The 27,051-nt window shown below is 43.3% G+C and overlaps 9 protein-coding genes across 25 annotated transcripts in view; 4 read left to right on the top strand and 5 right to left on the bottom strand.

Annotated features, from left to right (window-relative positions):
• Positions 1-63: 63 nt before the first annotated feature.
• Elp4 (Elongator complex protein 4) lies at positions 64-1,739 on the bottom strand. Its single transcript, XM_017151520.3, has one exon. It carries the CDS (start codon positions 1,518-1,520, stop codon positions 195-197), a length of 1,326 nt encoding a protein of 441 aa, XP_017007009.2. The 5' UTR covers positions 1,521-1,739; the 3' UTR covers positions 64-194.
• Positions 1,740-1,945: 206 nt separating this feature from the next.
• Positions 1,946-4,551, top strand: Vps52 (vacuolar protein sorting 52). The gene is made up of 7 exons (XM_017151517.3): positions 1,946-2,161; positions 2,221-2,822; positions 2,880-3,095; positions 3,156-3,311; positions 3,368-3,486; positions 3,544-3,664; positions 3,828-4,551. Exons 1-7 carry the CDS (start codon positions 2,017-2,019, stop codon positions 4,455-4,457), a joined length of 1,989 nt encoding a protein of 662 aa, XP_017007006.2. The 5' UTR covers positions 1,946-2,016; the 3' UTR covers positions 4,458-4,551.
• On the bottom strand, positions 4,451-6,324 carry cl (thioredoxin domain-containing protein 17 clot). The gene is made up of 4 exons (XM_017151523.3): positions 6,219-6,324; positions 5,910-6,153; positions 5,745-5,826; positions 4,451-4,695 (listed from the first exon to the last, which is right to left on the bottom strand). Exons 1-4 carry the CDS (start codon positions 6,267-6,269, stop codon positions 4,542-4,544), a joined length of 531 nt encoding a protein of 176 aa, XP_017007012.2. The 5' UTR covers positions 6,270-6,324; the 3' UTR covers positions 4,451-4,541.
• Positions 6,325-6,600: 276 nt separating this feature from the next.
• LOC108064177 (mitochondrial import inner membrane translocase subunit Tim21) lies at positions 6,601-8,078 on the top strand. Its single transcript, XM_017151582.3, has 3 exons — positions 6,601-6,816; positions 6,878-7,287; positions 7,808-8,078. The coding sequence occupies exons 1-3, from the start codon at positions 6,687-6,689 to the stop codon at positions 7,976-7,978; spliced, it is 711 nt and encodes a 236-aa protein (XP_017007071.2). The 5' UTR covers positions 6,601-6,686; the 3' UTR covers positions 7,979-8,078.
• Positions 8,079-8,144: 66 nt separating this feature from the next.
• On the bottom strand, positions 8,145-9,184 carry LOC108064175 (transmembrane protein 231). The gene has a single exon (XM_017151581.3). The coding sequence runs from the start codon at positions 9,117-9,119 to the stop codon at positions 8,145-8,147; it is 975 nt and encodes a 324-aa protein (XP_017007070.2). The 5' UTR covers positions 9,120-9,184.
• Positions 9,185-9,823: 639 nt separating this feature from the next.
• Positions 9,824-27,051, top strand: part of tweek (transmembrane protein KIAA1109 homolog tweek) — a 35,120-nt gene continuing 17,892 nt past the window's right edge. For 5 of the 9 annotated variants that reach the window (XM_017151489.3, XM_070215186.1, XM_070215177.1 and 2 more), the window contains exons 1-9: positions 9,824-10,439; positions 14,695-14,974; positions 15,030-18,183; positions 18,243-18,446; positions 18,919-19,462; positions 19,521-19,801; positions 19,868-19,988; positions 20,483-20,578; positions 21,248-21,828. In XM_017151489.3, the coding sequence (XP_017006978.2) occupies positions 10,317-10,439; positions 14,695-14,974; positions 15,030-18,183; positions 18,243-18,446; positions 18,919-19,462; positions 19,521-19,801; positions 19,868-19,988; positions 20,483-20,578; positions 21,248-21,828 (5,384 nt within the window). In that variant the 5' untranslated portion in view covers positions 9,824-10,316. The remainder of the gene's footprint in view (positions 10,440-14,694; positions 14,975-15,029; positions 18,184-18,242; positions 18,447-18,918; positions 19,463-19,520; positions 19,802-19,867; positions 19,989-20,482; positions 20,579-21,247; positions 21,829-27,051) is intronic. The other 4 variants (XM_070215189.1, XM_070215185.1, XM_070215187.1 and 1 more) reach the window with 1 other exon arrangement.
• LOC108064127 (uncharacterized) lies at positions 11,675-13,137 on the top strand. The gene has a single exon (XM_017151501.3). The coding sequence runs from the start codon at positions 12,044-12,046 to the stop codon at positions 12,794-12,796; it is 753 nt and encodes a 250-aa protein (XP_017006990.2). The 5' UTR covers positions 11,675-12,043; the 3' UTR covers positions 12,797-13,137.
• LOC108064128 (interaptin) lies at positions 21,952-24,321 on the bottom strand. Of its 9 annotated transcripts, XM_070215214.1 has the most exons (6): positions 24,165-24,321; positions 23,924-24,112; positions 23,276-23,869; positions 22,497-23,212; positions 22,203-22,440; positions 21,952-22,149 (listed from the first exon to the last, which is right to left on the bottom strand). In XM_070215214.1, exons 1-6 carry the CDS (start codon positions 24,228-24,230, stop codon positions 22,024-22,026), a joined length of 1,929 nt encoding a protein of 642 aa, XP_070071315.1. In that variant the 5' UTR covers positions 24,231-24,321; the 3' UTR covers positions 21,952-22,023. The 9 variants fall into 9 exon arrangements, with proteins under 9 accessions (XP_070071315.1, XP_070071299.1, XP_070071302.1 ...); XM_070215198.1 differs by having other exon boundaries at positions 22,497-23,862; positions 23,920-24,112; XM_070215201.1 differs by having other exon boundaries at positions 22,497-23,863.
• Positions 24,271-26,664, bottom strand: LOC108064126 (RNA-binding protein 34). Its single transcript, XM_017151500.3, has 3 exons — positions 26,176-26,664; positions 25,726-26,109; positions 24,271-24,970 (listed from the first exon to the last, which is right to left on the bottom strand). The coding sequence occupies exons 1-3, from the start codon at positions 26,591-26,593 to the stop codon at positions 24,462-24,464; spliced, it is 1,311 nt and encodes a 436-aa protein (XP_017006989.2). The 5' UTR covers positions 26,594-26,664; the 3' UTR covers positions 24,271-24,461.

The raw sequence follows: 27,051 nt of genomic DNA, 5'->3' as shown, positions 1-27,051 counted from the left end.
AGCTGTTGCTACTGCAGCCCACAATCGATAGTCGATAAACGATAAGAGATACCAGAAGAGCGGTTAGTTTTCAAAATCGTACAAAATCAGGGCTGATATATTAATGCATTTACTTGGCTTACTATTATGCAATTTAGTTGTTGTTTCATGGTTACATACGCGCACTTAGTTTCTAATTCCGCATCCGCTGACAGCTAGAAATCCAGCGAGGCCGTGGCACTGGAATTGCTCAACAAACCGGAGATGCAGCTGTCCGGCTTGGCGGCTGGGGACTCCTGCAGCTCCGGCGGCAGGTGAAACTTCTCGATGACGAACTTCTTGCGACGCAACTTGAAGGCCAGATCCGTGGTGTCCGGCATGTGGACGGCCAGCGTGTTCAGCGCCGACATCTTGTGCAAATGGAGCAGGCCGCTGTACTCCTTGAAAGCCGGATGCGTTTCGCGTTCCGAGCCCGCGAAAGACTCCAGTTCGATGGCATAGTCCACCAGCTGGCGGATCTTGGGCACCAGGCTGGCATCGTACTTGGCAATCAGGTGCATGGGCATCGTGATCAGGCACACCGCGTTGCAGTTCCGCACACTGGCCATCAGCAGGGTGAGGAACTTGATCAGATCCTCGCCAAAGTGCTCGTCGTACCACAGCGGCGATCCCAGCGAGGTCAGGCAGACGCGGCACAGGTTCTTCTTGGTCCCAGCCACGAAGCTCTCATCGCGCAACAAATGCTGGATGTCGTTGAGCAGTCCTGCGTATCGAGGATTATGGAAGACCTGCGATTGCGACTCCTGGCTGCCGGTTTTTGTGCTGCTCGTGACGCTGCTGCTGTTGTTGTTGTTGTTGTTATTATTGTTGTTGCTGGCCGAGCCCTCCTCCTGCGGTGGAGCCTTTTCCTGCGGAGTGGTTTCCTCGCCCGGAATCGGCGGGGCATCCTCCGCAGGCTGCTTCTCCGTGGTCGGGGAGCTGCTCTTGGAGAACTCCTCCGCAATGACAATATCCCACAACGGCTCCTTGTGGCTATCGTCCCACATGGTGGTGTTGGCATAGTAGAGCATCATCGAGTCCATCTGCTCCATCAGGTTGAAGTGATGCCCGATCTTGGCCTGGGCATGCTCGGAATTGACCAGGGGCAGGTCATTGTACCGCCAGGCGATCCTCAGCCCGTTCTCGGCGCCGCCGCCGCCGGCGCCCTGTTCCCGATCCTCGCGCTGCTCCACCTCCGTTTCCAGTTCGGTCAGCGGCTTGGGCAGGCGGCGCAGCATCTCCGCCGGAATATCATCGAGGCTGCCCAGGAATATCTCCTGCTTGGAGAGCACCCCCTCGGCCAGGAAGTACTTGGCCAGCACCTTGGCGTGCGTCATGAAGCGATCCTCCTCGATCAGGCAGATCGAACTCATGGGCAGACCGCCGCCGATGACCACGTCCAGATACGGATTGCCGCTGGAGGTGATCACCTGGGCCGTGTGCGGCGAGGTGCGGGTGCCCCGGATTGGCTTCGTGACTGCCTTCTTGCGGAAACTGGTCATCTTCGTCGCACGGATTTAGCTAACCTTTATTTTTGCGTTCTTTTCGATACTCCGTTTCCCTCTCGCGTAAACTATTTTCGATGGCTGCCAATAGGGGTCTATCGATAACCACCCAGCTGATTATTCGCAAAAAGTCGATGCTAAAAACAGCTTGAAGTAGCTAAGGGCCGTCTTATTAAAATTAGTTTTAAATTCGGTATTGGGTAAAATATGTATGCTTTTGTAAGAAAACTCAAAGATTGCTTTTTAGAAAAAAAATCCTTATTTTATTACTTTAAAGTTAGCTTTAAATAACTCATATTTCATAAATAAGAATTCCCACCAAAAGAAACATAAAAAATAGCTATATAAGTAAATAATTAGGGGCATTCGAGGAAAGCCCTGCACCCATCGATAACAAAAACAGCTGTTTTCACCTGTGCACTTTTGATGACATACTTTTCCTACTGCTAACTGAGGAAAACAATTGGAAAATTGCCTTTAAATTAACGAAACAATGGCCGAGGTGACGTTGCCGCAGATGACGGAACAGCTGGACAACGAGGAGGTGCGGGAAATCCTGAAAAACACCACAGATCTGCGCCAGTACTCGCGACAGATTGAAAAGGAGTTCAAGGAGGTGGAGAACAAGTCGATAGAGGGTAACAAAACACTCGATTCCAAATGGAATTACACTTTAATGATCTCTCTTTAACAACAGACTATATTGCCGAATCCCAGAACATAGCCAACCTGCACAATCAGATCAACGACTGCGATGATGTCTTGGAGCGAATGGAAAATATGCTAATGAGCTTCCAGAGCGTTTTGAACAACATCAGCACGGAAATTACGCAACTGCAAAGGAAATCCGTGTCCATGTCCCTTCAGCTGACCAATCGTCAATCGGTCAAGGCTCAGCTCTCCCAGTTTATCGAGGACATGGCCGTTTCCGAGGAGATGATCAACATAATAATGGAGACCCCGGTTACGGAGAAGGATTTCAGCACCCAATTGAATGTTCTGAATCACAAACTCTCGCTGGTCAAGGAGCTCAGCTTCAACGAGTCCAAGTCCACTAGCGATGTGAGCGACGTGCTGCAGAAACTCCGGCTGAAAGCCATGACCAAGATCCGATCGTATCTGCTGGAGCAGATCTACAAGTTCCGGAAGCCCATGACCAACTACCAGATTCCCCAGAATGCCATGCTGAAGCACAAGTTCTTTTTCGAGTTCATCCTGTCCAATGAGCGGCATGTTGCCCAGGAGATATGCAGCGAATATATCGATACGATGGGCAAGATTTACTATAGTTACTTTAAGGTTAGTTTGCCAAATTTTGGAAGTTTTACAGAACTAAAACTGTTTTATTCTTTACAGAGCTATTCCACACGATTGACGAGTCTCAAATTCGAAGAGTCCTGCACAAAAGATGATCTCATGGGCATAGAGGACAATGCCTCCAAGGGTTTATTTTCCAAGACAACGAGTTTAAAGCACAAGAGCACTATTTTTACAATAGGAAAGCGAGGCGATATACTTAACCAGCAGCTGGAGGCACCTATTATAGTGCCCCATGCGCAACTAAAGAATCGGGTGAGATAATATGGCTTATTCACATTCAGAATTCGTTTTTAAACTGCTTATCCTTGACAGTACACAGTGGAAGCTCTCTTCCGTTCGGAGCAATATGCCCTCGTGGATAATGCCTGTCGGGAATACCTCTTTGTCACCGAATTCTTCATGGTTCGCGGCACCCAAGCTCAAGATTTATTCAACCAGATAATGGGAAAAACCCTAACTCTAATGATTGTAAGTCAATGCTTGCAGTTAACAAAATTAAAGTTGTAACTTTATGTTAAATTTAGAAAAACCTGGAGACGTCTATACACGACTGTTTCGACACCATAGCCATGTTCCTGTGCATTCATCTCATATTCCGCTACCAACTAATGTGTCACAAACGCTGTGTGCCTGCATTGGATAAGTAAGCTTATTTGTGGGCGTTTTTTCGACTGACTATCGCTTACTATTTTTTATTCAGATATTGGGACTCCTTGCAAGCGGTTATTTGGCCACGTTTAGAGCTGGTTTTCCGCTTGAATATTCAGAGCATACACGACTGTGATCCTACCAAGTTCAACAAGGAATTGGGACCGCACTACGTAAGAATTGTTATCTTTATGACATTTCATGCCTTTTTTAAATCGATTTTACTGATTGAGAAATGACTGCAAAGTGAATGTCGTAAGGGGACCTTAAAAGATAGATTATAATAGATAATAGACCGAAACAAATGCCCCGTCATATAATACGTATCTCTTTCAGATAACCCGACGCTATGCGGAATTTAGTGCGGCCATTGTGGGAATCTCGGAGCACTTTCCCAACGAATTGGTGAGCCGATTGCTTCTAGAACTCCAGAATGAAGTCGAGTGCTTCATTCTGCGCATGGCTGCCATATTTCCAACGCGCAAGGATCAGCTCATCTACCTGATCAATAACTACGACCTGGTTTTGGGTGTGTTGATGGAGCACACGCGAGATAATTCCAAGGAAGCTGAGGCGTTCAGGGAGCAACTCAATGCGCGGAGTGCCGAGTATGTGGAGGAGATTCTGGCCCCACATTTCGGAGGCATTATTCAGTTTGTCAAGGAGTGCGAGCACTTTTTTGAAAAGGAACAAATGGACGAGCTGAGAAAGCAGGAGCGAAGAAGTCTAGCCTTGGTGGCCAGCTTCTCGGCCAACTGGAAAAAATCGCTGGAGGAGCTTAACAGAGAGGTGCTCCTCTCATTTCCATCTCTGCTGACGGGCTCGCAGCTTTTGCAGCTGGCTTTGGCCAGTCTGGTGCAATATTACCACCGATTCCACAAGCTCCTCACGCCCAATGCCCGCGCTCAGCTGACCAACATCCATGTGGTGATGGTGGAGATCAAAAAGTACAAGAGTAATTATTAAGGGACGTTTTAATTGAATGTATGTAGACTTCTGTGTATTCCAACTTGAGTAAAGTTCCAAAATATAACAGTCTGGCCCTCAGACTTAATCCTCATCCTCGAACATCATCTCGACGAGATCCTGATTGGAGCAGCGTTCGCCGTCCAGCCGCTGAGGCTGCTTCCAGCGCAGCAAAGTGGGCAAGAAAATCAGATGGGTGTTGGGATCCTTGCGGAATGGACAGTTCAAGTCCTTCCAGCTGGAGGGAAAAAACAAGTGTTATTTTATTGTTTACCATGGTTTTGTGATAACGCAGCTCAAGAGCATTGTAAAGCTACCGCTGTTTAATGGTTTTTTTTATCATGAATGTTCTCGGCGTGTGAATAAGCACTCGAGTGTTTATTTCATCATCATACAGCTGCGGTTGAGTGACTAGCTGCAAATTACCGAATTCCGGTATTTTACAAATTCATTTAAATAGCTCACATCTAAGCTCACACAAATACAAACAACATTTTGGATGACTCATCTTATGTTTTCGAAATAAAAGTATAGAAACTGGTACACTCATAGAAATTTCTACCCTAAATCGCCCTAAAAAACCGACTTTTCGCCCTTGTATTAGAAAAAACGCCCATAAATGTGTATTTAGAAAAATTTTTGTAAAAAATCCCTATGGAAATTATGTTTAATTTAGGGGGATTTTCCTTGAATTGAAAATTTTTTCGTCTTTTTAGAGTGATTTGCCCTAAATTTAAGGTGTATTTTTCTGTTTTCTGTTTTTTATGGCAAGTAGCCTTTGTATTTAGAAAAAATTAGGGCAATTCGCCGTTGGATTTAGAAACGGTCAAAACGAAGCAAATCGAAAAAAATCGCCCTACATATTAAAAAAATTTTCCCTAAAAAGATTTTTTTATGGTCACCTGCCTTGAATTTATGGCAAATTTGTCGTGGAAATAGAAAATTATTCTCAGTTCAAGGGGGAACATTTTTAAGGGCAATTTTCTAAAATGTAGAAAATTATTTTTATGAATGTAAATGTTTTGACTAATGTTGTTTAGCCAAATGAGAAATATTTTAAAAAATCTTTAGGATTATTTAAAAAGAAAAACGGAAACATATCATAACGTACCTGCAATACAATAAACATAAAATATAAAAGAGATCTGTTTAAAATTTGGTTCTTAAATTGAAAAGCAGTATGAAATTAAAAACTACCTGTTGTTTGATACTCTTTTTATGACCTTAATCATTTCTATTTTCTCAACCGCAACTGTATTTTTTGTTGTTTTATTTCGGTTAACTTACTAGGCCCGCTCGCCCACATCCACATGCACAAAGTGCGAGTTGCCGGGGGCCTTTTTCAGCGCATCGTGTATCACCGGCTCCGCTGCAATAGTGCGTATACGCGATATGTGGGTTAGGAAATCGGATAGTCAGCGGTTAACCGCATTGGGATCACGGCCTTCTCACCCTTGACGCAGTAGGGACACCAGCTCTGTCCATTCTCGTCCTTTCCGCCGCTGAAGAGGACATGGACCGCCTCGTTTCCATTCTCCAGTTCCTCCATCTTCTTGGAGAACTCCTCGTATCCCTTCACGTTGTGTGTGACGACCATGATCTTGCTGGGATTGGTATTGACCGCGTAGTAGCGTCTGAGAATGCGACCGAAAAACGTTGGGAGCGACGTGATGGCGAACTTTGGAGTAATTGGCTTCTGGAGGGGAATGGCTTCGCCTATTCTATCAGGTTTTCTGACTTTTTGACGTAAAAAAAGCTTACGGTAACAGATGACAGGGTTGTCAGCTTCGTCGCATTTACAAGTTTAGCCATTTTCAAGCTAGAGCTAGATATTATTGAAAGAAAAAACTTTTAGAGATTTTTAAAAAACAATTTGAGGCTTTGAAATGTTTTGGAATTGTTACTAAGAAATTTAATAAAAAAAAAAAGATACTTACAAAAGTTTTTTAAGAAGGTTTATTTTAAAGGTTTTTTTTATGTATAATAAATTTAAAGTTTAAAAATGCTGATAAAATTCTGAGGAATTTACAACATTTATAAGACAGAAAATCATTTTTTACACCTTTAAAATTATTTTATTATTTGTGCGCCATTTCCTCGATAGTCTTTCTTGTAAATAAGTGATAAGGTGGCAACACGATTTTTATCGCCCAAGGAAACAGCTGATTAGAAATTTTTTTTTATAAAGTGCATTTATTTGTTTTTCTAGCATTGATTTGGAATTGAACAATGTCACGGCTAGCTTTATTGCGCAATTTGGTCAGTCAGCGGCAGAACCTGCTGCCCACCAACTTAACCAGGCTAAGATGTGCGGCAGCGATGCACTGGAGTCCACATTTGCGGCAGGAAGCGTCGCGCGGTTAGTTCTTCGACTTGCCCATTGGGTTACATGTTGATTATTGACCATATTATTCATGCAGGTGGTGGCGGATCACTGCAACGGTCGCAGGACAACACCCAGGTGTCCACGGATGTGCGTCCAATTGGTGAGAAGATCAAGGAGAACACGAAGACGGCCAGTTATACGGCCATCATAGTCGCCGGATTGGGGGTGACCTGCGTGATGTTCTTTGCCATATTTCGGGAGCTATTCTCCAGCGAGAGTCCGAACAACATCTACGCGGGCGCACTGAGTCGTGTTGTCGAAGATCCGCGGGTGCAGGATGCAATTGGAGCGCCCATCAAGGGATTTGGCGAGACTTCCAGGCGGGGACGCCGACAGCATGTCGCCCACTCCAGCTACGAGCGCCACGGAAAGCCCCACATGCGGATGCAGTTCTATGTGCAGGGCTTGAGGAACAAGGCCACGGTGCAACTGGAGTCCAGGAGGGTGAGCTATATTAGGAAAAGATACCTTGAAGTAGTGTTGGGTTTTGTATGAGTGAGTGAACAAAAAAGAGTTGCTCACTTGTTCATTTTTGCTCTCTGGCTCCTTTTTGTTCACTTGCACAGTTTTGCTCTCTTACTTGCTCTATTTTGTTCACTTGCTCAGTTTGGCTCTCTTTTTTGATCTTTTTAGTTCACTTGTTCAGTTTGGCTCTCTTATTTGATCTTTTTAGTTCACTTGCTCAGTTGCTCTCTTGCTGTTTTTGGCACAAAAAGTATTTTTTTTACTTTTAGAATGCATTTTGCATACGGTTTTACAGACAATGAGTTGTTTTTTCAGAGCCAGTGAAAAAGTTAAGGACAAAACAAGTGAGCAAGTCAGCAAACTGACTTGACTCATTGGGAAAAAAAGAACAAGTGAATATGTTCACCCAAATGAACAATTTTTTCCCAACACTACCTTAAACTATGCAAAGAAGACTGAAATATCTACTTTTGAACTTATAATTTACCTCTTTCCCTAGGCTCGCTGTGGCAAACTGGAATACCGCTATCTTTTCGTGCAATTGGACCACTATCCCCACACCACCATCATCCTGGAGGACAATCGAGCCTTTGATCCCGTCCCCGAGCCTGCGTCCCCCTCATCTTCCTTTGGCAACTTGGCCCTGATGTCCAATAACCAGGATAAATAGACGGATCCCTTCGATCCGCTGCTCTGCACTTAAATTTTCTGTACATTTGTTATATTTATTATTTGACTGACAATGAATAAGCATTGGGAAACCAACAACACCGGCCAGCCTCGAATCATTCGCCAATGGAGAAGTTGTCCATCTCCAAAATGGCGCCCGACTGGTGTCAGTAGAGCTTCTTCCAGGGTATGATCTCCCAGGAGCGAACGATGTGGCGTCCGAAGAGAAAGTCCTTCAGCTTGTTCATGATGTAAAACGAGATGCCGAAGAAGGAGGCGAAGTACAGCCAGAATTGGCCAAGGCGTTCCCAAATGCTGAGATGGTAGCGAGCGGGAACTTGGAGTATGTCCAGTTCCAGTTCTACGATGAGACCGGGTTCAAAGCGAGGCGACGTCTCTCGGTAGTACGTCTCCTGAACGGCCAGCTGGAAATACGCTGGATTGGCCTTGACTTGGGCTAGCAGGGATTCCATTTTGAACTGCTCTATATTCCCCGTGGTGGAGTTTGTATCCACTTGGACCTGACGGAACTGAGTCTTAATGTTGCGACCCGGAAAGGGGCACGTAAACTCTACATATTGCTTAAGATTTAGCTCTCCTTTCAGCTTTAGTTCCCCGTTTTTGAGGCGAGTCGCCAGTGGAAGTTGATGGGCCAGCACGGAAGGAGGCGAAAGATCACATTTGTGTTGCAGTTCGGCCTCGAAGAAAAGCAGTAGATTAAAGCTAACCATGCGAGTGGGCACATCCTGCAGTTCCAGTTGAAAATGCGCCCGATCTGTTACGCCATCGTAGTCCAAATCCTCTGTCCAATATCTTGTAGTGGTGCAACTACTGGAATATCTATCCATTTGGGTATTGAAATTGCTGAAGCTGCTGCAGGCGACTAGGGATTCCTCCTCCTCTAGTTCTTCTGGTTCTGTTGTGCCCACAAATATATATTGATAGGTGAACTCGACATTCGGCTGCTCGTATAAAACTCTCGATTCCGATATTCCCGAATAAGGACTCAGGAAGGACACCAGAAGAACGGGCAGCATTACGGAGAGTGCAATAAAAGCCAGGACCAAAAGGGAGGCAAAGGAGCACAGCGAGTTCTTGTACACGATCGCCGTGTTTGTCGTGTGAAGCGGAATGAATCTCATCGTGGATTTATAAAATCAATCCGGTATTATGTGAGCACCTGCTCAAGGGACACTTGTCAACAGAATGTTGTGAAAATTATTTTTTCGTTAAAACGTTGCTAGGCAACCTTTGAAAATAGAATGCCGGCAAAACTTTCGCGGTTAAACTATTTAACAGCCTTATTTCTTTTAAACTATTGGTTTTTGGGTCCTGAAAAAAAACTCCTGATCATTGATAACAAAAAAGGTTAATTTTCTTGACAAATAACGGTGGAAACCGTAAAAATTTTATTTTTAAATATAAACAAATATAACATAAATAAATATAAAAACAACTATATTTTTTATTAAAACATTTTTTAAATGATTTTTATATTTTAACAGATAATAGCCAAAATCCGAAAATATACCTGATCTTAAAGTTTTTTTTCCAGATATATAAAAAGTTGCCAGTTTTAAACTCGGAGAATTGTAAGATTACTAAGTAAGAAATGTTTGTATTTTTTTCCGCTGTTTCCAGGACAGAATAAATAAACTCAGGCCGAAAAAACATTTCTGTAATCTTGTGTACAACTTAAAATTTATTTTCAAATCACCTTTTTTAACCGGTGCTAAATTCACGATCGACCACGAGCCCATCTCTAGTGCGCTCTGTAACTATCGCACCCCGCTCGGCGTTGCCAGACTGCCGAAACCAGGTACGCGTGCATCCCTGGTCGGTCAGCTGTACGCGAAGAAGAAGAAACGATGGGAGTGTTTTCGTTCGAGGCGAAATTATTTTTATTATTTTCGCGCTAAATAGCAAGCCATTTACGAGGAAAACCAGCTTAAAACGCGACCAAGTAGTTGCAACTCTCGCTGTGATAAAAGGCAGTGCGCTGCCTCGATGACAAGAGGCGTAAAAATACGAATCGAAAATTGAGACACCGCGACCTCCGAAACAAAGTGGGAAAAATCGAACCTGTGTGCGTGTGTATTGAGTGTGTACCGTGTGTGTGTGTGGAATAGTAAATTTAATTTAAAATTAAAAAGCCGAATGAGCGCAGTCCTTAATCGAAAGATGACCATGTATATGGCCTGCGATGATCGGTGATAATGAGTGCGGCAATGAGTAATCGATAATCGCGAGTGCGAAACCTGAGTAGCAGCAGCAGTAACAACAACAGCAGGCACACCTAATCCGCCCCACCCCGCCCACACACGCACACTAGCATCGAGATGGAGGCGCTGGAAGTGGAGGACACCAGCGACGACAGCCTGCCCATGGGATTCCCAGAAGTGGGCACCTGGAACAGCACCCACAATGTCTCCTTGAACGACATGAATCTGGATGCGCGCATGGTGAGCGTAGTCATTAATATAATATAATATGGAATACTGTAGAATGCGAAACTGAATACGCATCATGAGGGCATTTGTGTATATAATTTGATTAACTAGTCTGGTATGCCAGTGAATCAACCGACAAATGGCTTTATCTCCGCCTTTAATGGCTTAATGGGCGCAGGGAGAAGCGGAATGCTTATCAATCAGTGGGATTTGGTCATTGACACATGGTCGCTGATAACACCGCTAAATTCTAGGTTGATCTACAGCAGACCTATATACTTTATCTTTATTTAGAATCCAAAAATACCGGTTTTGTTTTTCAAAATCCCAACCAACAAAATTGATAAAGTATCTTATCAATTAATATTGGGCTTTAATCCGATTCTTAAGTCAATAATAACTCTATAATCCAACTGGATAGAGTTAAAATGCACTTATAGTCAAAATTGTCTCAAGTCAGCTTTTATTGTGATAAAGTTCGCGCCCTTTTAAGTGAGTCCATAAAAGCTAAATGTTCACACCTCGTAGGAATTTGTTCTCGCTAATGATTTTAATAAAAAACTTTTTTATTTACCTACTAAAGTTTTTAAATTGACTACAATCAAAATGCTTTTTCTCAGCTGATAAGACTTTCAAGATGATGTTTTTGTTGTGATGTTTTAATAGTTGATTGCTTAGTGCTGTGCTCTTCCATTCAGAACTTGAGCGTATACAGAATTTAGCATGTATTATCATTAAATTTATACGTAGTATGTATTACATACATATACTGCAATCTTAGAAATATTAAATTGGCTTTGATGTACTCCTAGCATTTTATTTAATCTTATTCAATTTCTTTTTCGAAAATTATTTCCCGCTACATTTTATTTAAAATGCATTTTTCAAAAGGCTAATGCCCTAATAAACTCATTTTATTATTATTATTTATTCCATTTGTATCCTAACTTAGAACTGAAATTTCTTCTACAATAAGCCCACCAGAAGTTAGGCATTATTTTAGAAAAAATATGGAGAAAAATTAAAAATCAATAGAGAAACTAATATGGCAATAAATAATATTATACAACTACTTTTCAGATAAATCCAAGCAAGTTTGTGTATTTTAGTAATCAACTTTAACCGTTCCTTTGTTAAGTTTTTAAAATAGGAAGATTTCCCGTTTTTGTAATCTCAAGAGAAATTGAAGAAAGTTTTAGCAAACGTAGCTTTATAATTCAAAATTATTCTGTAATGTTTAGAATCTTTCAAACACTCCCGCCTCTCAGTCTTTCTTCCATTATAAACGATTTATTTATTGGATCTTCGGTGTCCATCGTTTATTGGTATTTAGTGTAGTAAAAGCAACTATATAAAGGATCAAGTTCACCTGGAAAGAGTCGTTCTCCAAGTACCAAAATCGCACACGCTCACAGGAAAGCTGTCAGTCAATCAGAGCTCCAAATCGAGCACAGTCTTCACCTCGTTTTTATCACACAGTCATCAAGGAATTCATCAAAATTTCCATTGCTCGCCAAGATATTGGGCAGTATTAGTTTTCGTGGTCTGCAGCTTCTTAAGAAAGCACCCGAAGAGGATCCAAATCTTCCCATTCCCACCAGAAGTTCTAGTGAGACATGCAGTCCTTACGGATGCTGATCCATTGCCTGGCGACGCGACAGTCCCAGATGATGACCCACATACGCCGGGCCAGCGGGAGCAGCAGCTTTCCGGAGCTGGTCTTTCCCGACGACCAGGACATCGAGCCGGAGGACGAGCAGGGAGCTCGGGATCCACAGTTTCCGATCCTCCACAGCCGCCACACGGATCTCTTCTACATGCCGCGCCTCGTGGGTCCGGCGTACCAGGGTCTCATCTCTCCGGCGGATCAGCCATATGCCACCGCCTACTATCCGGCGGATGCTCAGACTTTAATCAAGGGAAGCGATAGTGCCCTGGTGATCTCACCCACCGATATGTGGGTGGTGGCTTGCCCCAAGCTCCTGGTGACCTATATGCGCCGCCTTTTCCAGCATCCGTACGCGAACTTTGGCAGCTCGATGAACTTCAGCATGATTGGAATGCGGTTCCATGACTCCGATGTCGACAGTGCCCTACGCTCCTTCGTACTCTTCGCCAGCCACAATTCACGCGAGATCATGCACAACGGCTACTGGGCGGACTTTGTCAATCCGCTGACTGGCCGCGCCCACTTCCGGGCCGCCCACTCCAGCCGGAAGCAGTGCCGGGAGGCCCAGCTCCTTGGCCGGGGCCTGGCCTTCACCAATGCCAATGGCTGCACCGTAATCGAGGAGGAGCAGAGCGATCAGTTCACCGGCTGCATCTTCACGGACACACCCTGCAAGGTCCTCGAGTCGTGGTGCTCTTAGAGGAGCATGCGATCGTCACTCAGCTGCTCATTTCCATGTCTCTGATTGTGAACCCATTGAAGTCCACTTGAGAAATCGTAGCCCAAACCCAGTAGGGATATTTTCAAAAATTTCACGTTGTACATTTTGGTAATTTGCTTTTCGATAAAGTCTATAAAAAAGCCTCATTTCAATCTGTATGGTAAATTTTAAAATTTGACAATTAGATGTTAATTCTTCTACAAAGAACAATAAGCGAAAGTATGTTGGATATTTCCCGCCTTAAGGAACAGATAAGAAAGGAAGCCGGAATTGTTGAGGATGTACACAAGACATTGTTTTATAATTTTGGAAAATAAACATATTAGGAATGTAAACATAAACATTTACTGCCTTAATCGCTTTCATTGCTTTCGTTTTGGCTATTGTCTAAGCAAAGGAAAATATATTTTTGTATAAAACACCCAAATAAATATGTCGAATTATTTAGTAACATTCTTTATTTTGCACTTTAATTCCTATAAAGTCTAAAAAATCCTGGAGCACTTAAGCAGCAATTACCGAAATGGCTATTTTTTATGAAAATATACAAATTTATAGATATTACATTTGGTTAAGAAATAAAAGATATAAATGAACGCGATAATACATAAATGTATCAAAACTTAAACTATCATAGGGGGTTTCGTTTAAATGATTGTTGGTTTTTCTACTAATTTATTTTAAAAACCAAAAAAATAGTTTTTGAAGGTGATAAAGGCTAATAATATACAGTACTACATATTGTCATTAAATGAACTTTATTTATACCTAATATGTCTCTGATTGTGAACCCATTGAAGTCCACTTGAGAAATCGTAGCGCAGTAGGGAAATTTTCAAAAATCTTACGTTGTACATTTTGGTAATTTGCTTTTCGATAAAGTCTATCAAAAAATACCCATTGCAATCTGTATAGTAAATTTTAAAATTTGACAATTAGATGTTAATTTTCCTACAAAGAACAATGAGCGACAGTATGTTGGATATTTCCCGCCATAAGGAACAGATAAGAAGAGAAGCCGGAATTGTTGAGGATGTACACAAGATATTGTTTTATAATTTTGGAAAATAAACATATTAGAAATGTAAACATAAACATTAGCTGCCTTAATGCATTTGTTTTCATCGCTTGGGTTTTGACTACTGTCTAAACGAAGGAAAATATACTTTTGTATATAATAACAAAATAAATATGTCAAATTATTTTGTAACATTCTTTATTTTGCACTTTAATCCTTTTAAAGTCAAAAAATAACTGGAGCACTGGTTGTTTATTGGTTTTTCAACTTACTTATTTTTGAAACAACAAATTAGTTTTTGATAATGATAATTTATCATTGATAAATGATAATATTGTACAATATATATCATATGTACAATGTACAATGTACATATATTGTCATTGAATTAACTTTATTTATACCTCATAATATTCAATAACTTGTTTCTTGAATGACAAATATTTAATCACCTTATTCTTGAGACTTAAATCGATATATCAAAATAAATATATCTAAGTATTTAGTTACATTCTTTATTTTGTACTTTAATCCCTTTAAAGTCTGAAAATAACTGGAGCACTTAAGCCGCAATTACCTAAATGCTTATAATTTTTGAAGATATACAAATCTCTAGATATTACATTTGGTTAAGGAATAAACCATGCAAATGGTTGTTTATTGGTGTTTCTACTTACTTATTTTTAAAAATTAATAATGATAATGATAAAAGCTAATATTGTACAATGATATACATATGTATATTGTCATTAAATGTACTTTAATTTATACCTCATAACATTCAATAACTTGTTTCTTGGATGACAAATATTTTATTCACCTTATTCTTGAGACTTAAATCGATCTTAAATCTTTTCAGATATGGCTGCTTGCTTCGCTGCTCACCACGATCACCTGGGTGACGTACATCACCTTTTACAATTCTCGTGTGATTGGGATGTTGATAACGAAGATCGCCAATCGTTGGTTCATCAAGGGCGCGTACTTCAAGATCGGCTCGGTAGCCCTAAATCCGCTGGCGGGCAAGATAATGTTCCGGGACTTTGTGTATATCACCTATGACTACACAGTGCGGGCGCAGGACGGATACTTTATATTCCGCTGGTGGCGCTCCTATGTGCCCAAGGATGTCTCAGAGGGTGAGTTGGGAATACAAGGTATTAGAGCTTCTGATTAATCTCCTTTTTTTAATAGATCTTTCCCACTCGGACACGCGACTCTCGGTCCAGCTTAATGGCTACGAGCTGCACATATACAACAGATCCGATTTGTACGACACGTTGGAGAAGACATTTGGACTGGAGCCATCCCTGCTCATACCGACGGATGTGGTGAGCAACGAGGAGAGAAACAAGCTGAAGGAGCACCACATGAACCTGGAGAATGCGCGACAGAGCCAGAGGATTCAGAATGTGAAGAACTCGGAGGCCATGCAGGCCACCACCTGGCGGGATCTGATCCCAGTGATCAAGATTGACGTCTGCTCCGGTCGCTTTGTCTTCGGCAATCGATTGACGCCGACAACTCTCTCCATTTCCGTAGAGGAGGCCCATTGCACCTATAGTACGAAGCCAGCTGTCTGCCGATTGGATCACTTTATGCACTTTGTAAAGGCCAAAGTCGAGAATGCCAAAGTGCTCTTCTGTCCGAGTCCCAAATACACGGGATTGATTGATGAACCACCTCGATATATGGGCGAAGGCTTTGTGGTCATGATGTCCAATCAAATGGATTTGTACTTCTACATGGATGAACCGGGCGTTGTGCCGGAACAACCGGTGCAAATTGTCCTGCCCAATGGCGATGTGGTGGAGCCTTCGCCGCCAGTCTGGGGCATAAATGCGAGGTGTCTCAAGGGCACCGATTTCAGCTACGGTCCCTGGGCAGATCGGCAAAGAGATCACCTGTACAAGTACTTTTACCCATCGGATTGGAAGGAGGCCGAGGTTACACCCACTCCTCAGCCTGGAGAACTGCGCAGCTACCAATCCTTCGACGTTACTTTGTGTGTGCTTAATGAAGCGACTATTGACATACTCTTTTCCAAGGAAAAAGAGACAAATGCCATGCACATAACCGTGGGCCCGGCTTCATATGTAGAGGTTACGATTCCCTGGGTCACCCAACCCGATGGTTACACTTCCAAGATCCAGGGGCAGCTCTTCCACGTGGAGGCCACCACATCGCTGCAGTATCGCAGCCTGGCGGAGTTTGAATCCCTGGAGTACAAGGTGCGAATCCATTATCCGACCAAGTGGAACGCACCACAAGACTGGAGCATCTCGCTGTCCGGCTGCAAGACGAGTGCTTTCATTGTGTACAAACACAAGTGCTTCTTCCAGGACCTCATCGAGGATTGGGCGAATAAGGCCCGGCCGGATATACTCAGCTTTGTGCCGTACACCTGCAACTTTAGCATCCGACTGCACGAGTTCGAGATCCTAATGCTGTGCAACGAGTACAATTGGATCGACTGCAGCAGTGCCAACCAGGAGAACAACCACTTGGCCTTCTGTGGCGACGTGTTTGAGATGAGTTTCGCCCTGCCCTTCGATGATTTCCTGCCCAAGACGGTCACCCTGAAGTTCTGGATACACGGCGAGGGATTGGACTTGAGCTTGTACGTGCCGGAAGTGTCCTCGGTGCGACCCATTGTTTTAGCCATAGACGAGAACGCAAGACTGCTGACCAGGGAGGGCAAGCTCATCCGGCGCCCAGAGTTGTACTCGAAGAAGTGGCGCAAGATTTGCCAGCGCTCTGCCGGTTGGATCGACTGTTGGGCCGTGCCCATTCTGGCGCTGTCCATTCAGTATGTGTATCATCCGGTTCCGCCCTTGGGACCGGATCCCCAAGCGGATATAACCACACCGGAGAAGGAGGAGATCCTACTGAGTCCCATGCGAATACCCAAGGTTAGGAAATCTCCTGTGAGCAGCTGGCAGCAGCCACCCGAACAGTATAGCAACTTTGACCCCGGAACACTGGCTGCGGATCATGTAACTGTCGAGCTTGAGATCGGCAGTTCCGTGCTCATGGCCTATGGCAATGTGCTGCGAAACTTTATCAACCTCAAGGAGAACATATTCGGCGAGGATCAGAATTTTACGGACATGGAACAATCGAATGTAAATATGAAGGAGCCAGGAGCTACCCAGCTGAATCCCAAGGATCAACTGCTGGCCAAGGAAAAGGAGCTGGCCAACAAATCGATTTCGGAAACTCAGGCGCCCGAGGAGAAGCGCAAACCCTTCGATCCGCGTCTATATCGTCCCCTGGAGGTGATGGTTTCTGTGATTGTACACGACATTCAGGCGCATGTGATGAAGAATTGCAATGAAGACGATCCGCCGTGTCCGGTGGTGCTAATTGAGAGATTCGGCTTCGAGATGAATAAGAAGTATCACGAAACCACTCTGCAGGTTCTAGTGAGTCCGTCGTATCTACTGACCTCCGACTGCCTGCAACGTTCGCAGCGGGAGCAGCACATCAACCAGGGTCACCTAATGCTCTCAGCAGTCCAGGTGAGAGGACATGCCATGTTCAGCAACGAGGGTTGTGCCCTGGACGAGGATACCTTGGAGTACTCCTGGCTGGTGGAAGTGCAGCTGGGTAAGCTGACCGGAAAACTAACGCTGCCACAGCTGGTGAACGTGGTCACAGGTCTGGAGACCCTCATCCTCCTGGCCATTGACCCGGAGAACTGCCTAAAGTCACCGAAGACAGTGAGGAACTGCCACCACGGAGTACCCAGTAATCTATGCCCGCAAACCAAGGAGGAGAAGAAGTACAAGTGTCCTTCCTCCGAGGATATCAAGTACAAAATGACGCGCGTTTCGGTGGACGCAGTGGATGTCTATCTGATAGAGAGTGGCACTGCCTTGCACGCTTGGATCTCGCCCATTCGTCTGGCCAACTGTAATCTCCACGGCCAGCGAGTTAAGTCGGGTATTTCCGGCTTGCTGCCCTCCATCCTACTGCGCCTGTTTATGCTTCACACGACGAGTTCATCTTTCAACACCAACACCACGGGCAGCAATCGGTCAGGTAAGCTAAGGCGAGCCGATCAAGAGTCCCTGAAGTCTCAGGATGCTGGAGGATCACATTATGCGTCGCACGGGAAGGCAGGAAAGCGCAGCTCCAACTCCTTTTCACGGCGAGATTCGCGGGAGGAAGCCACGCGAAAGCTAAGGGATAGTTTTTCGGAGGCACATAATAAGCGAACACCGGAAACATCGGAGCTATCCGAGAATTGGGTGGAGGTGGGCTGCACTTCGCTGGGACCCATTTTGCTGGAGGGAGCCTCCGCCCTGCCCATACCAGATCACGAACTGCATCTCGTGCAGCACAAGTAAGATCTTAATGAATTATTTTTTGTATGTTTTTAATTCCTCTTTCTTCGATTTTCAGTTTCCTGCGTGAGCACGATGCCAAGTTTAAGCGCCTTTGGTTCCTGTGGTCCCATAATGGAAGTGCCCTGTCCTCTGGCAGTGAAATTTCGCGCTGTGGCTGCATCGGTGGATGTGTCTTCTTTGGAAGCAATAGAAACGGACAAAAGTTCTTCAAGCCAACGGCACAGGATGTTCATGACAACTACAACATTGCGCGTTACTTGTGAGTAGAATTGTAAAAGTGCACAGAAAAAAAACCGATATGAAATAGGGTTATTTCTACCTTATTTCATATCAATAAAAAGCCGATATGATTTATGTCAAATTTAAGATTCAAACATATCAAAATGATATTTTATCATATCATAAAAGATACCAAATGTAGTATTTTTTGAGCAAATAATATAAAAAAAGATTGACATAATCTTTATTCATATCAAAATGATATGAATAACTTGATCTTTAAATAATATCAAATTGACCATTACAATTTTTTTTCTGTGTGTAATTGGATTCAAGTTGAAAATTTGGGTGTCATTAAAAAAAGTATTATAAGTTTCGCTTATCAGTTGTGATTAACGATAAGAACAATTAACTTTAAATTTGGATTATTAATAAACCTATTTATTAATTTATCTCTCATCAAATAAAATAATAATATAAATAAACCTAATAAACTTTTATCCTACTTTCAGCATTATCAACAATAATAAGGACTTTGGTTTCGGTGAGAGCATTCTCCACCAGGGCCAACTCGTCTTCCACACCCCGCCCTACAGCCTCCACTGCGTTTCCTTGTACGACACAGCAGACTTTAATGGCAAAGGCCGCCTGTACAGGCCGGCTGGAGATCTGCGGAACGGAAGTCTCAAGAAGACGGATCTCTGCTCGCTGCCCGACGGCACCAAGTTCAAGATCGGGGCAAGTGGAACCACCGGTGTGGAGAAACCGGAGCCCAATTGCCGAAACAAATCCCGCGAGAGCATTGGATCTCCGAATACTTTGGAAAGGAGAAGCAAGAGGTATCCCTGCACCAGGCAGACCTCCGTGGAGGTGCCCTACGCCCGTCTTCTGGATAGTCCCTCCAAGAAGCTACAGCTCCAGCACGAAGCGACTGCAGGTGACATAGGAACTTCCCATCGACGAGGGTCGGATTCGAACAGGCTACGGGTGTCACCGCCCAAAACGAGCATATCCGACTCCAGACTTACGGGGGATGTACTGGATGATGAGCATGAGGTGCGTTTTTATTGACTCCAATCGACAGTATTAATATATTTTCCTACATCCTCTGCAGATACCGGACGAGATGTCACACTCGGCACCTCATTCGCATCCCTTGGAGTTCGAGATTGCGGATATTGCCCTTCACGTTCAGGGACTAGGAGGAGATAACCTTCCTCGCGAGGTGCAGCGCACCATATCGCTGACATCGGAGAATCCCTCTGAGATGTTCTTCTCCGCCGAAGAGGATATTTCTAATGTGATGTCGCAGCGGGGATCCATGAAGCAGCGAAATAGCGGAAACAGTGGATCAGTGGTGCTGTCTGGAAAGAAGCGATTTTCATCGGATTTAAGGTGAATAAATGCAAATTATTTGTACTCCCCAATCCCGTTTACTAATTATTATGTCTATATATCCAGCATTGGAGCCCAAAACGATAATGGAAGCCACACTTTGCCCACATATCGCAGCGATCTGGAGATCCATGCCCCCGATGGCAACAAAACCCTTCCAAAACGACCGCAGAGCACTACAGAACTGGTAAAGCTGAAAAATCAAATATGCAAACACTTCGAATATGTATACTACTACCATGCTAGGTCGATTTACACAGTGATTTATGTACACCAAGCGGTTTTAGCTTTGCTGCTTTGAAGCCAAGTTTATATTTCACTCTGTTTCTCATTAAGTCCAATATCACCCAAGTATTAATCAAAGCGGCAATAAGAAAAATAATTCGACTCGAGTCTCTTTCAGTGCATGCTTCGCTCTTTAAACATAAGTTTGTCTATACATTTACAATATATATATACTATAAATAACTCTTAAGCAACGATTTCTCAATGTCCGGTTAGATTTGAAGATAGCAAAACAAAAGACGTTGAGAAACCGTTTCTAATTCTGTAAAACTGTAAACCACACCTAAAATCTATTCCTTTCCTCAAACTCGACTCATCTTAAATCGAAAACAAAAATCAATCAATGAACTAACCAAATCGATATAAAAACCGAAACCTAAATCAAAACTCATCCAGAACGAAGACGCGAGACGCATTCACGGTCTTGCCACACCAATAAGAAAAATAACAAATATCTCATCACGACCTGAGTACCGACATTTTGTTCATGATGTGAGTAGTTCTTAGTACCAACAACAAACAACCAACCAACCTCTTCTAACTAACAAGTAGCACAACTAAACCGAAATTTGAATGCTAGTCTATTGTGATAAATCTCAATGTATCTGTAGATCTTTCTTACTTTGGTACTCGACCAAAATTCTCATCATTTTTGATATAAGGTTCGGCGATCGGTAATTGCATGGATGTTGAATAATAGAGCATGTGAAGTTTATTAGTTCTAAGTTTAATTTAATGTTGAGGACTTCGAGGTTAGAACTTTTGGTATTACACAGGTTTTATGATCAGAAAATTAATTCGATTTGCATTTTTCGGTCTGTTTTGGTTTTTAAAAATCTAATAATTTCAAAATGTATGCATTATGTCACCTTTCTCCTAATATTTTCCATTTTGTCATAGTTTCTGTCTGCTCTTATTTTCGAATTCGTGTTTAAATTATTATTTTATTTATTTATGCGTCAACATTAGTTTGTATTTTCGATCTTCAAATTCTCAGGATCAAAACAGACCCAAATCTTTGCTGCACCTAAACATAAACGTTTCTCACGATATTCTGCTTGTGCCCTTTGATCTGGCTATTTTAGATGTAGATGCCGAAAAGTCTTCGCCTTGTTCTATCATATTTCACTTTAATATCATAGTTTCCTGTCCATTCTACAGGCTGATTCCCGTGGCTCATCGTCTGGCACACCGTCATTGTCTTCCAACTCTTTCATTTCGGCCATGTCGTCACAGGAGGATGTGGCTCTGGTCAATCTGCACCAGCAGGTCAACCGGCCAATCATCGACTCACCCTTGCTGATGGCCAGCTACCTAAATCACCTGTCGCAAGTGAAGTGCTTCAACTGGAACGGCTGTTCCTTTCCCCTAGGTCCAGACGTGTTCTCTACGCCTCTCTTCTCCGAGAACGAAGACGGTGGCTTGACCTATATTGGCAGTAAGATGCTGCCCCACTTTGATCTCTACTCGTGTTGGCGTGAGATTAAAGTGGTTCCTCGATACGAGAACGCAACTGGCAGCAACAGCTCGGCCACTTTCATGGGCGGACCGAAGTCGCATCCCTGGGATCCCAGTGTGCTGCTGAAGGAGGAGGAATCGGATAAGACCACCAATGGTTTTGACGATGGCGAGTTCATGAGTCTGCAGGCGGAGGGAGGAGCGGCCTGCACATCGGTGGTGGCCCGGCTGAAAGGACAACTAAATGTCTTCCTCACTCCGCTCTTGCTGGAAGGATTGCAGCGGTAAGTGATAGTAACCATTTTTTATTTTAAAACTTCCTCTAAAATTCAGTTAGATTAATTTTGGTTTTATCAGGGTGTAAACAGAATACACATAAATAATGCGCAGTTCTCGTATTTCTGGATTATCAGTTTATGGGGGCTTATAAAATATACAAAGACATTTATCAAGCATTGTGACAAAACAAAAAATATAACTCAACTTCGCTTGATGCGCAAATGGGCGAGATTGGAGCAGCTCAGCGCCGCATTGGCATTGATCTGGCCACCTTGATCCCGCGGGAACGAGTCCATCAGCTTCTTTATATACGTTTCTTTGGAGTTCTAATGGCATACCAATATATATTCGATGAGAAAACATGAGGTCACCCACTCACCTCGGGGGCATCATCAGTTTCTTTGTTCTCCCGCTTCCTCCTCTTGTATTCGTAATCAAAATTTGACTCCTCCACTGGACTGGCCTCCTCCTCGGCCAGTTTGTCCAGGTCCAATGCTTCGCTTTGGCTGCGATCCTCACGCAATCGTCGTTCGCCACGATCGTTTTCACTTTGGATGCAGTCGTTCTGCATTTGAATCAAATAGCGAGGTGGATCGCGAGCATTGCTAGCAATAAAGCTATAGGTGGAAATATTTGAAATATAGCTTATGAAAATATAAAATGTCGATTTTACCTGTCGCTATCGAAAAGAGGTTCCTGCTTGATGAGATTAGGCTTCAGTGGCATCAGTTGATCGCTGTCCACAGCCTGCTTTCTATCTTCAACATTGTGCATTTGCATCTTATTTGCACTTTCCACTTCAGCCTGTTCTCTCTTTCGATGGGCAATCCTGGCAAGACGATGCCGTTCGTATAGATCCATGTGAGCTGGTTCTGCCACTGGTGCGCTTTCGGCCTGCTCGACTTTCTCTACATGTGATACTTTCTGGTCCCGATTTATCTGCTGTTCACCTCTACGAAAATTAGCTTGATGATCATTATCGAAGCTTGCCTGATTTCTCTTTTCCAAGCCAAACTGATATTCATGGTTTTCTAAATCATGCTCCTGCTCGAAATTACCAGGATTTCCGAAATCCAAGTTAGATTGTTGTTCCTGGTCTAAATTTATCTGGTGATCTCGCTTCACATTCATCGGATTTCTTAGCTCTAATTTAGTAGGATGTTCTCGCTCAAACTCGGCCTGATAATCCAGATCAAAGTTGGCCTGATCTTCTTGTTTTAATTTTACTATATGCTCCTGCTCTAAATTTCCATGGTTATTTAGTCCCTCATTGGCGCCAAATTCGGGATTCAGATTTGCCTGATGTACCTGGTTAAAATTTGTATGACCATCTAGTTCCATGTCCTTCAAGTCAACCTCATAATCCTTCTTTAAATTTGATTGATGTTTCTGTTCCAAACTAATCTGATTATCCTTCTCTAAGTTGGACTGACGATCTTGATTTAAATTTACCTGATTTTCTTGCCCTACGTTAACAGAGTTTGATTGATCCAAATGTGCTGATTGCTCCAAGTTTATGTCATCAAAATTGAAGGCTTCATCCAATGGTTCCCCTTGATCATTCACTACGGGTATGTTCTGCTTGCCCAGCTGTTCTAGGTCTCTCCCCGGAACGAATTCAGCAGGACCATCCAGTTGCTCTTCCTGAAGATGGCTCCTACTCTCCTTTCCTCTGGATCGCCTGCTGGCGTGGCACAGGAAATCATCTGCCTCGCATTCGAAATCGTCTTTTGGTTTCTTGCACTTTTTATTCTTTGGCTTCGGGCATTTGGTAGTCTCAATAATCAAGTCATCGTCCATATAACCACCCGATTTGGACTTGCAGTTTTCGTTAGTCGGTTTAGAGGTGCATGCTTTTGTGGTTTTCGGAACGCACGTGGTTTTCTTTGAACAGCGCTTGGTGGTCGGGCAGGTGGGTCGCTTGGTGCACAGATTGGGTTTGGTCTCATCGGATTCCTCCTCATCGCGGCAGCCATCATCGAGAGGTGCATTGAAGGAGCGGAGGGCATCCTTCGCTTGTCTAAACTGGCTTCTTTGACCTGCTTGCTTTGAAAGGTTTCAGCCGGTGACAATGGAAGATCATCTGCTTTTACCACTTACGTCTGAGTCGGCTTCTACATCTCTACCGATGTGCTCATCGAGCAGCTTGTCCAAGGAGTTGAGATCATCTAAGGTCAGATCTTCTAGGCTTTCCTGAACCTCAGCATCGGAAAGGCCATTTGTTAAATCGGGATAGTCGGCCGGATCGGCCAGAGGAGCTGTCAGTTCCTTGGAATTCACCTGGGATTCCTGGAGGATCAACTGCAGAATCCGTTGAAAGGGAAATGCACCTTGTACTTACCACGGGATAGGCCGCTAGCAATAAAGAGTTGATACTGCAAAGTAAGCAGATTCCAAGCAGAAACATTTTACTTCTAGTTCATTGATTTGACCATAATTTTAAAGCCTTCTTAGATTTATAAAAATTCACACTTTATTTGTATCTTTTTGAGTAATCTTTCAACGATTACTTCGTCAACATAATCATTGGGTATCCTATACAGGAACTGATACGGTGGTTAACTTCGTAACACAAAATCAAATGAATTTTCTTTGATTGAATTGCAACTTATTAAAAACCTTAGAGCTGGGCTTAATATTAACTCTTCTGTTTGGGGGCTATCTTTTTGGCCAGAGCCGTCTGTTGGTCGTTGGTCTTCTTTTTGGGCTTCTTGGCCTTCTTAATGCCGTCGACTTTTACGCCCCGGTACTCGGACTTCTTCTTCTGACCCCCAGCTGCTGCTCCTTTGCTTTCCTTTGCCGCCACACCGTTCTCCTTGCCCTTCTTTTTGTCCAGACGCTTCTTGGCACCCGCCGAGTTCTGTTTCTTTGCTTTGGTCTTTGAGGACGTGCTGCTCGCAGCGGAGGCAGCGGCAGCGTCGCGCACTTGTTTGGCACCCAGCTTCTTGACCTGATAGCGCTCCACGTTGATGGGTCTGTCGTCCAGGAGGGTCTGATTCAGCTCCAGAGCCAGGCCCACGGCATCGGGTTTCTGGAAGCAGACATATGCCACGCCCTTGCAGCCCTTGTCGCCCTCCTGGAGGCAGCGAATGTAATCGATGTCACCGCAGCTGGAGAAGATTTCGCGCAGCTTCTCTTCATTGGCAGCTGTATGGGGGTAGATTTTAAATTAGCAAAAAGTTGAAACTACTACTCGTTTTATACCCTTGCAGAGGGTATAATGATTTCAGTCAGAAGTTTACAACGCAGTGAAGGAGATGTTTCCGACCCTATAAAGTATATATATTCTTGATCAGCATCACTAGACCAGTCGATCTAGCCATGCCCGTCTGTCCGTCCGTCTGTCTGTCCGTTTCTACGCAAACTAGTCCCTCAGTTTTTAAGCTATCCGGATGAAACTTTCCCAAAAGTCTTTCTATTGCAGGTAGTATATAAGTCGAAACCGGCCGGATCGGACAACTATATCTTATAGCTACCACAGGAAAGATCGGAAAAAATCGTAAAAAAAAATTCTAGCTTCGGTGTTTTTTTAAATATAATCTTCCACTCTTGGGAATATTATTTTTAAAATATTTATGAATTTCGAATACAATTTAGAAAAAATCGGAACAAAAGTTAAAATTAAATGCCAGTTAATAGGAAAAAAATTATTGCTTCGCTGGTTTTTATTGTATTCTCTTCTATACTGAAATATGACTCTTTTAAAATATTTCCGAATTTCGATTTTAATTTTATCAAAATTTAACTACTATTTCATATAGCTGCCATAGGAACGATCGAAAAATTAATAAGAAATAATAGGAAATTGAACAATTTAGCGATTTGTAAATTAATAGAAATGATCTGCAAGGGTATAAAAGCTTCGGCTGGCCGAAGCTAGCTTCCTTTCTGGTTTAGCTTACAGTATTTGAGGCTTCCCACGAAAATGGTCCGCTTGGCATCCTTGTCACTGGGCTGCTCATCCTTTCCCTGGGCAAAGCCCTCCGACTTGGCCGCTGGAGTGACTCGCAGGTGGTTCTCCTTGAACTCGGTGCCATTGAGGGCCAGCGCCTGCTGGGCAATCTCCGGATTGGCGAACACCACATAGGCATTCAGGGAGCCGGCTCCCTTGCGCTGTTTGTGCTTGAAGAGCATCTTGCCGCCGGCGGTGCGCAGCCGGATGGATTGAACGACGCCGTAGGACTGGAAGAGCTTCACCAGCTGAACGCGCTTCGTGTTGATGGGCAGATTGCCGACAAATATGGTGGCTGCTTCGTCCTCAGGCTTCCGTTCCCGCTTAACACCCTCTGTGGGAAGGAAATTAAGGAGTTAAATGTCACAATAATTGGGGAATAGATTGTGTGTAACCTTACCTTCGTTCTTGTTATTGGCCTTGGCCTTCTTGATAGCTTTTCCCTTAGGTTTTTCCTTGGAGGCAGTCTTGGTCGTGGCATCCACTTTTTCCTTTTTCAAGACCTTTCCCTCAACTTTGACTGTAGTTTCCGGTTTTTTCTTCACTTCCTTGGGCAGCTGCTTATTCTGCTGCTTCTTTAGCTTCTGGGCCTCCTTTTTAGCCTTCTTCTTCTCGATCTTGGCCAGGTCTTGCGGCGTCAGCTTCTTGGGACTCTCCTGGACAGCGGCCTTTACCTCCTCTTTGGTCACTTTGACCGCCTTCTTCTTGGGCTTTGTTTTTGCCTTCTTGCCCACTTTGCCGTCCTCCGCCACGCCGGGCTCCTTCTTTATCGGCTTTAATTCATCTTTCTTTAATTCTTTGGCTTTTGGTGTTTTCATTTTGCACAAGTAGCTCCTTCTGATATCGATAAGGTGTTTTTTTCTTACACGTGTGGTAATCTAGGGATGAGCACGCGGCATCGATGTCTTTTGGTATATTTCTAAATGTTATCGTTAATACCGATGTTGACCGTTAAAAAATACTATCAGGCGGGGAGGAATATACTACAATTTTTAATTTAAAAAATATACCAAAAATATCGTTATTTTCTTTTCTAAGTTTTATTAGGGTTATTTTAGTTTTAAACTTATAAGTATTTGGAAAAAAAATCATACAATTTTTTAGATACAAATTAGAGAAAATATTTGTTTCCTATTTATTTTAAAAAACATTATTACAATTTCTTAGATACAAATTTTAAGACCTATAACTATATTTAATTTTGCAAATTAAATTCAAACCTACGTTTAAAATAAATTGATTTTAAATAAATAATATGACTGTTAATTATTATGTA

This window comes from Drosophila takahashii, chromosome 2L (assembly GCF_030179915.1).
Source record: "Drosophila takahashii strain IR98-3 E-12201 chromosome 2L, DtakHiC1v2, whole genome shotgun sequence".
Lineage (NCBI taxonomy): Eukaryota > Metazoa > Arthropoda > Insecta > Diptera > Drosophilidae > Drosophila > Drosophila takahashii.
Note: the sequence above shows the minus strand (reverse complement) of the source record. Positions and strands in the feature narration are given on the sequence as shown.

What these genes read in the sequence shown, in the direction of transcription:
- Elp4 (XM_017151520.3), bottom strand. Translation starts at nt 1,520, where the DNA reads ATGACCAGTTTCCGCAAGAAGGCAGTCACGAAGCCAATCCGGGGCACC.
- Vps52 (XM_017151517.3), top strand. Translation starts at nt 2,017, where the DNA reads ATGGCCGAGGTGACGTTGCCGCAGATGACGGAACAGCTGGACAACGAG. An exon ending in GGAGAACAAGTCGATAGAGG is followed by an intron (nt 2,162 to 2,220) that starts GTAACAAAACAC and finishes CTTTAACAACAG; the next exon opens with ACTATATTGCCGAATCCCAG. An exon ending in TTTACTATAGTTACTTTAAG is followed by an intron (nt 2,823 to 2,879) that starts GTTAGTTTGCCA and finishes TATTCTTTACAG; the next exon opens with AGCTATTCCACACGATTGAC.
- cl (XM_017151523.3), bottom strand. Translation starts at nt 6,269, where the DNA reads ATGGCTAAACTTGTAAATGCGACGAAGCTGACAACCCTGTCATCTGTT. An exon ending in CAACCCTGTCATCTGTTACC is followed by an intron (nt 6,154 to 6,218) that starts GTAAGCTTTTTT and finishes ATTCCCCTCCAG; the next exon opens with AAGCCAATTACTCCAAAGTT. An exon ending in GTGTCCCTACTGCGTCAAGG is followed by an intron (nt 5,827 to 5,909) that starts GTGAGAAGGCCG and finishes GCACTATTGCAG; the next exon opens with CGGAGCCGGTGATACACGAT.
- LOC108064177 (XM_017151582.3), top strand. Translation starts at nt 6,687, where the DNA reads ATGTCACGGCTAGCTTTATTGCGCAATTTGGTCAGTCAGCGGCAGAAC. An exon ending in GCGGCAGGAAGCGTCGCGCG is followed by an intron (nt 6,817 to 6,877) that starts GTTAGTTCTTCG and finishes TTATTCATGCAG; the next exon opens with GTGGTGGCGGATCACTGCAA. An exon ending in TGCAACTGGAGTCCAGGAGG is followed by an intron (nt 7,288 to 7,807) that starts GTGAGCTATATT and finishes CTCTTTCCCTAG; the next exon opens with GCTCGCTGTGGCAAACTGGA.
- LOC108064175 (XM_017151581.3), bottom strand. Translation starts at nt 9,119, where the DNA reads ATGAGATTCATTCCGCTTCACACGACAAACACGGCGATCGTGTACAAG.
- LOC108064127 (XM_017151501.3), top strand. Translation starts at nt 12,044, where the DNA reads ATGCAGTCCTTACGGATGCTGATCCATTGCCTGGCGACGCGACAGTCC.
- LOC108064128 (XM_070215192.1), bottom strand. Translation starts at nt 24,230, where the DNA reads ATGTTTCTGCTTGGAATCTGCTTACTTTGCAGTATCAACTCTTTATTG. An exon ending in ATGTAGAAGCCGACTCAGAC is followed by an intron (nt 23,870 to 23,923) that starts GTAAGTGGTAAA and finishes AACCTTTCAAAG; the next exon opens with CAAGCAGGTCAAAGAAGCCA. An exon ending in CCTCTTTTCGATAGCGACAG is followed by an intron (nt 22,441 to 22,496) that starts GTAAAATCGACA and finishes TTCCACCTATAG; the next exon opens with CTTTATTGCTAGCAATGCTC.
- LOC108064126 (XM_017151500.3), bottom strand. Translation starts at nt 26,593, where the DNA reads ATGAAAACACCAAAAGCCAAAGAATTAAAGAAAGATGAATTAAAGCCG. An exon ending in GGCCAATAACAAGAACGAAG is followed by an intron (nt 26,110 to 26,175) that starts GTAAGGTTACAC and finishes TCCTTCCCACAG; the next exon opens with AGGGTGTTAAGCGGGAACGG. An exon ending in CGTGGGAAGCCTCAAATACT is followed by an intron (nt 24,971 to 25,725) that starts GTAAGCTAAACC and finishes ACCCCCATACAG; the next exon opens with CTGCCAATGAAGAGAAGCTG.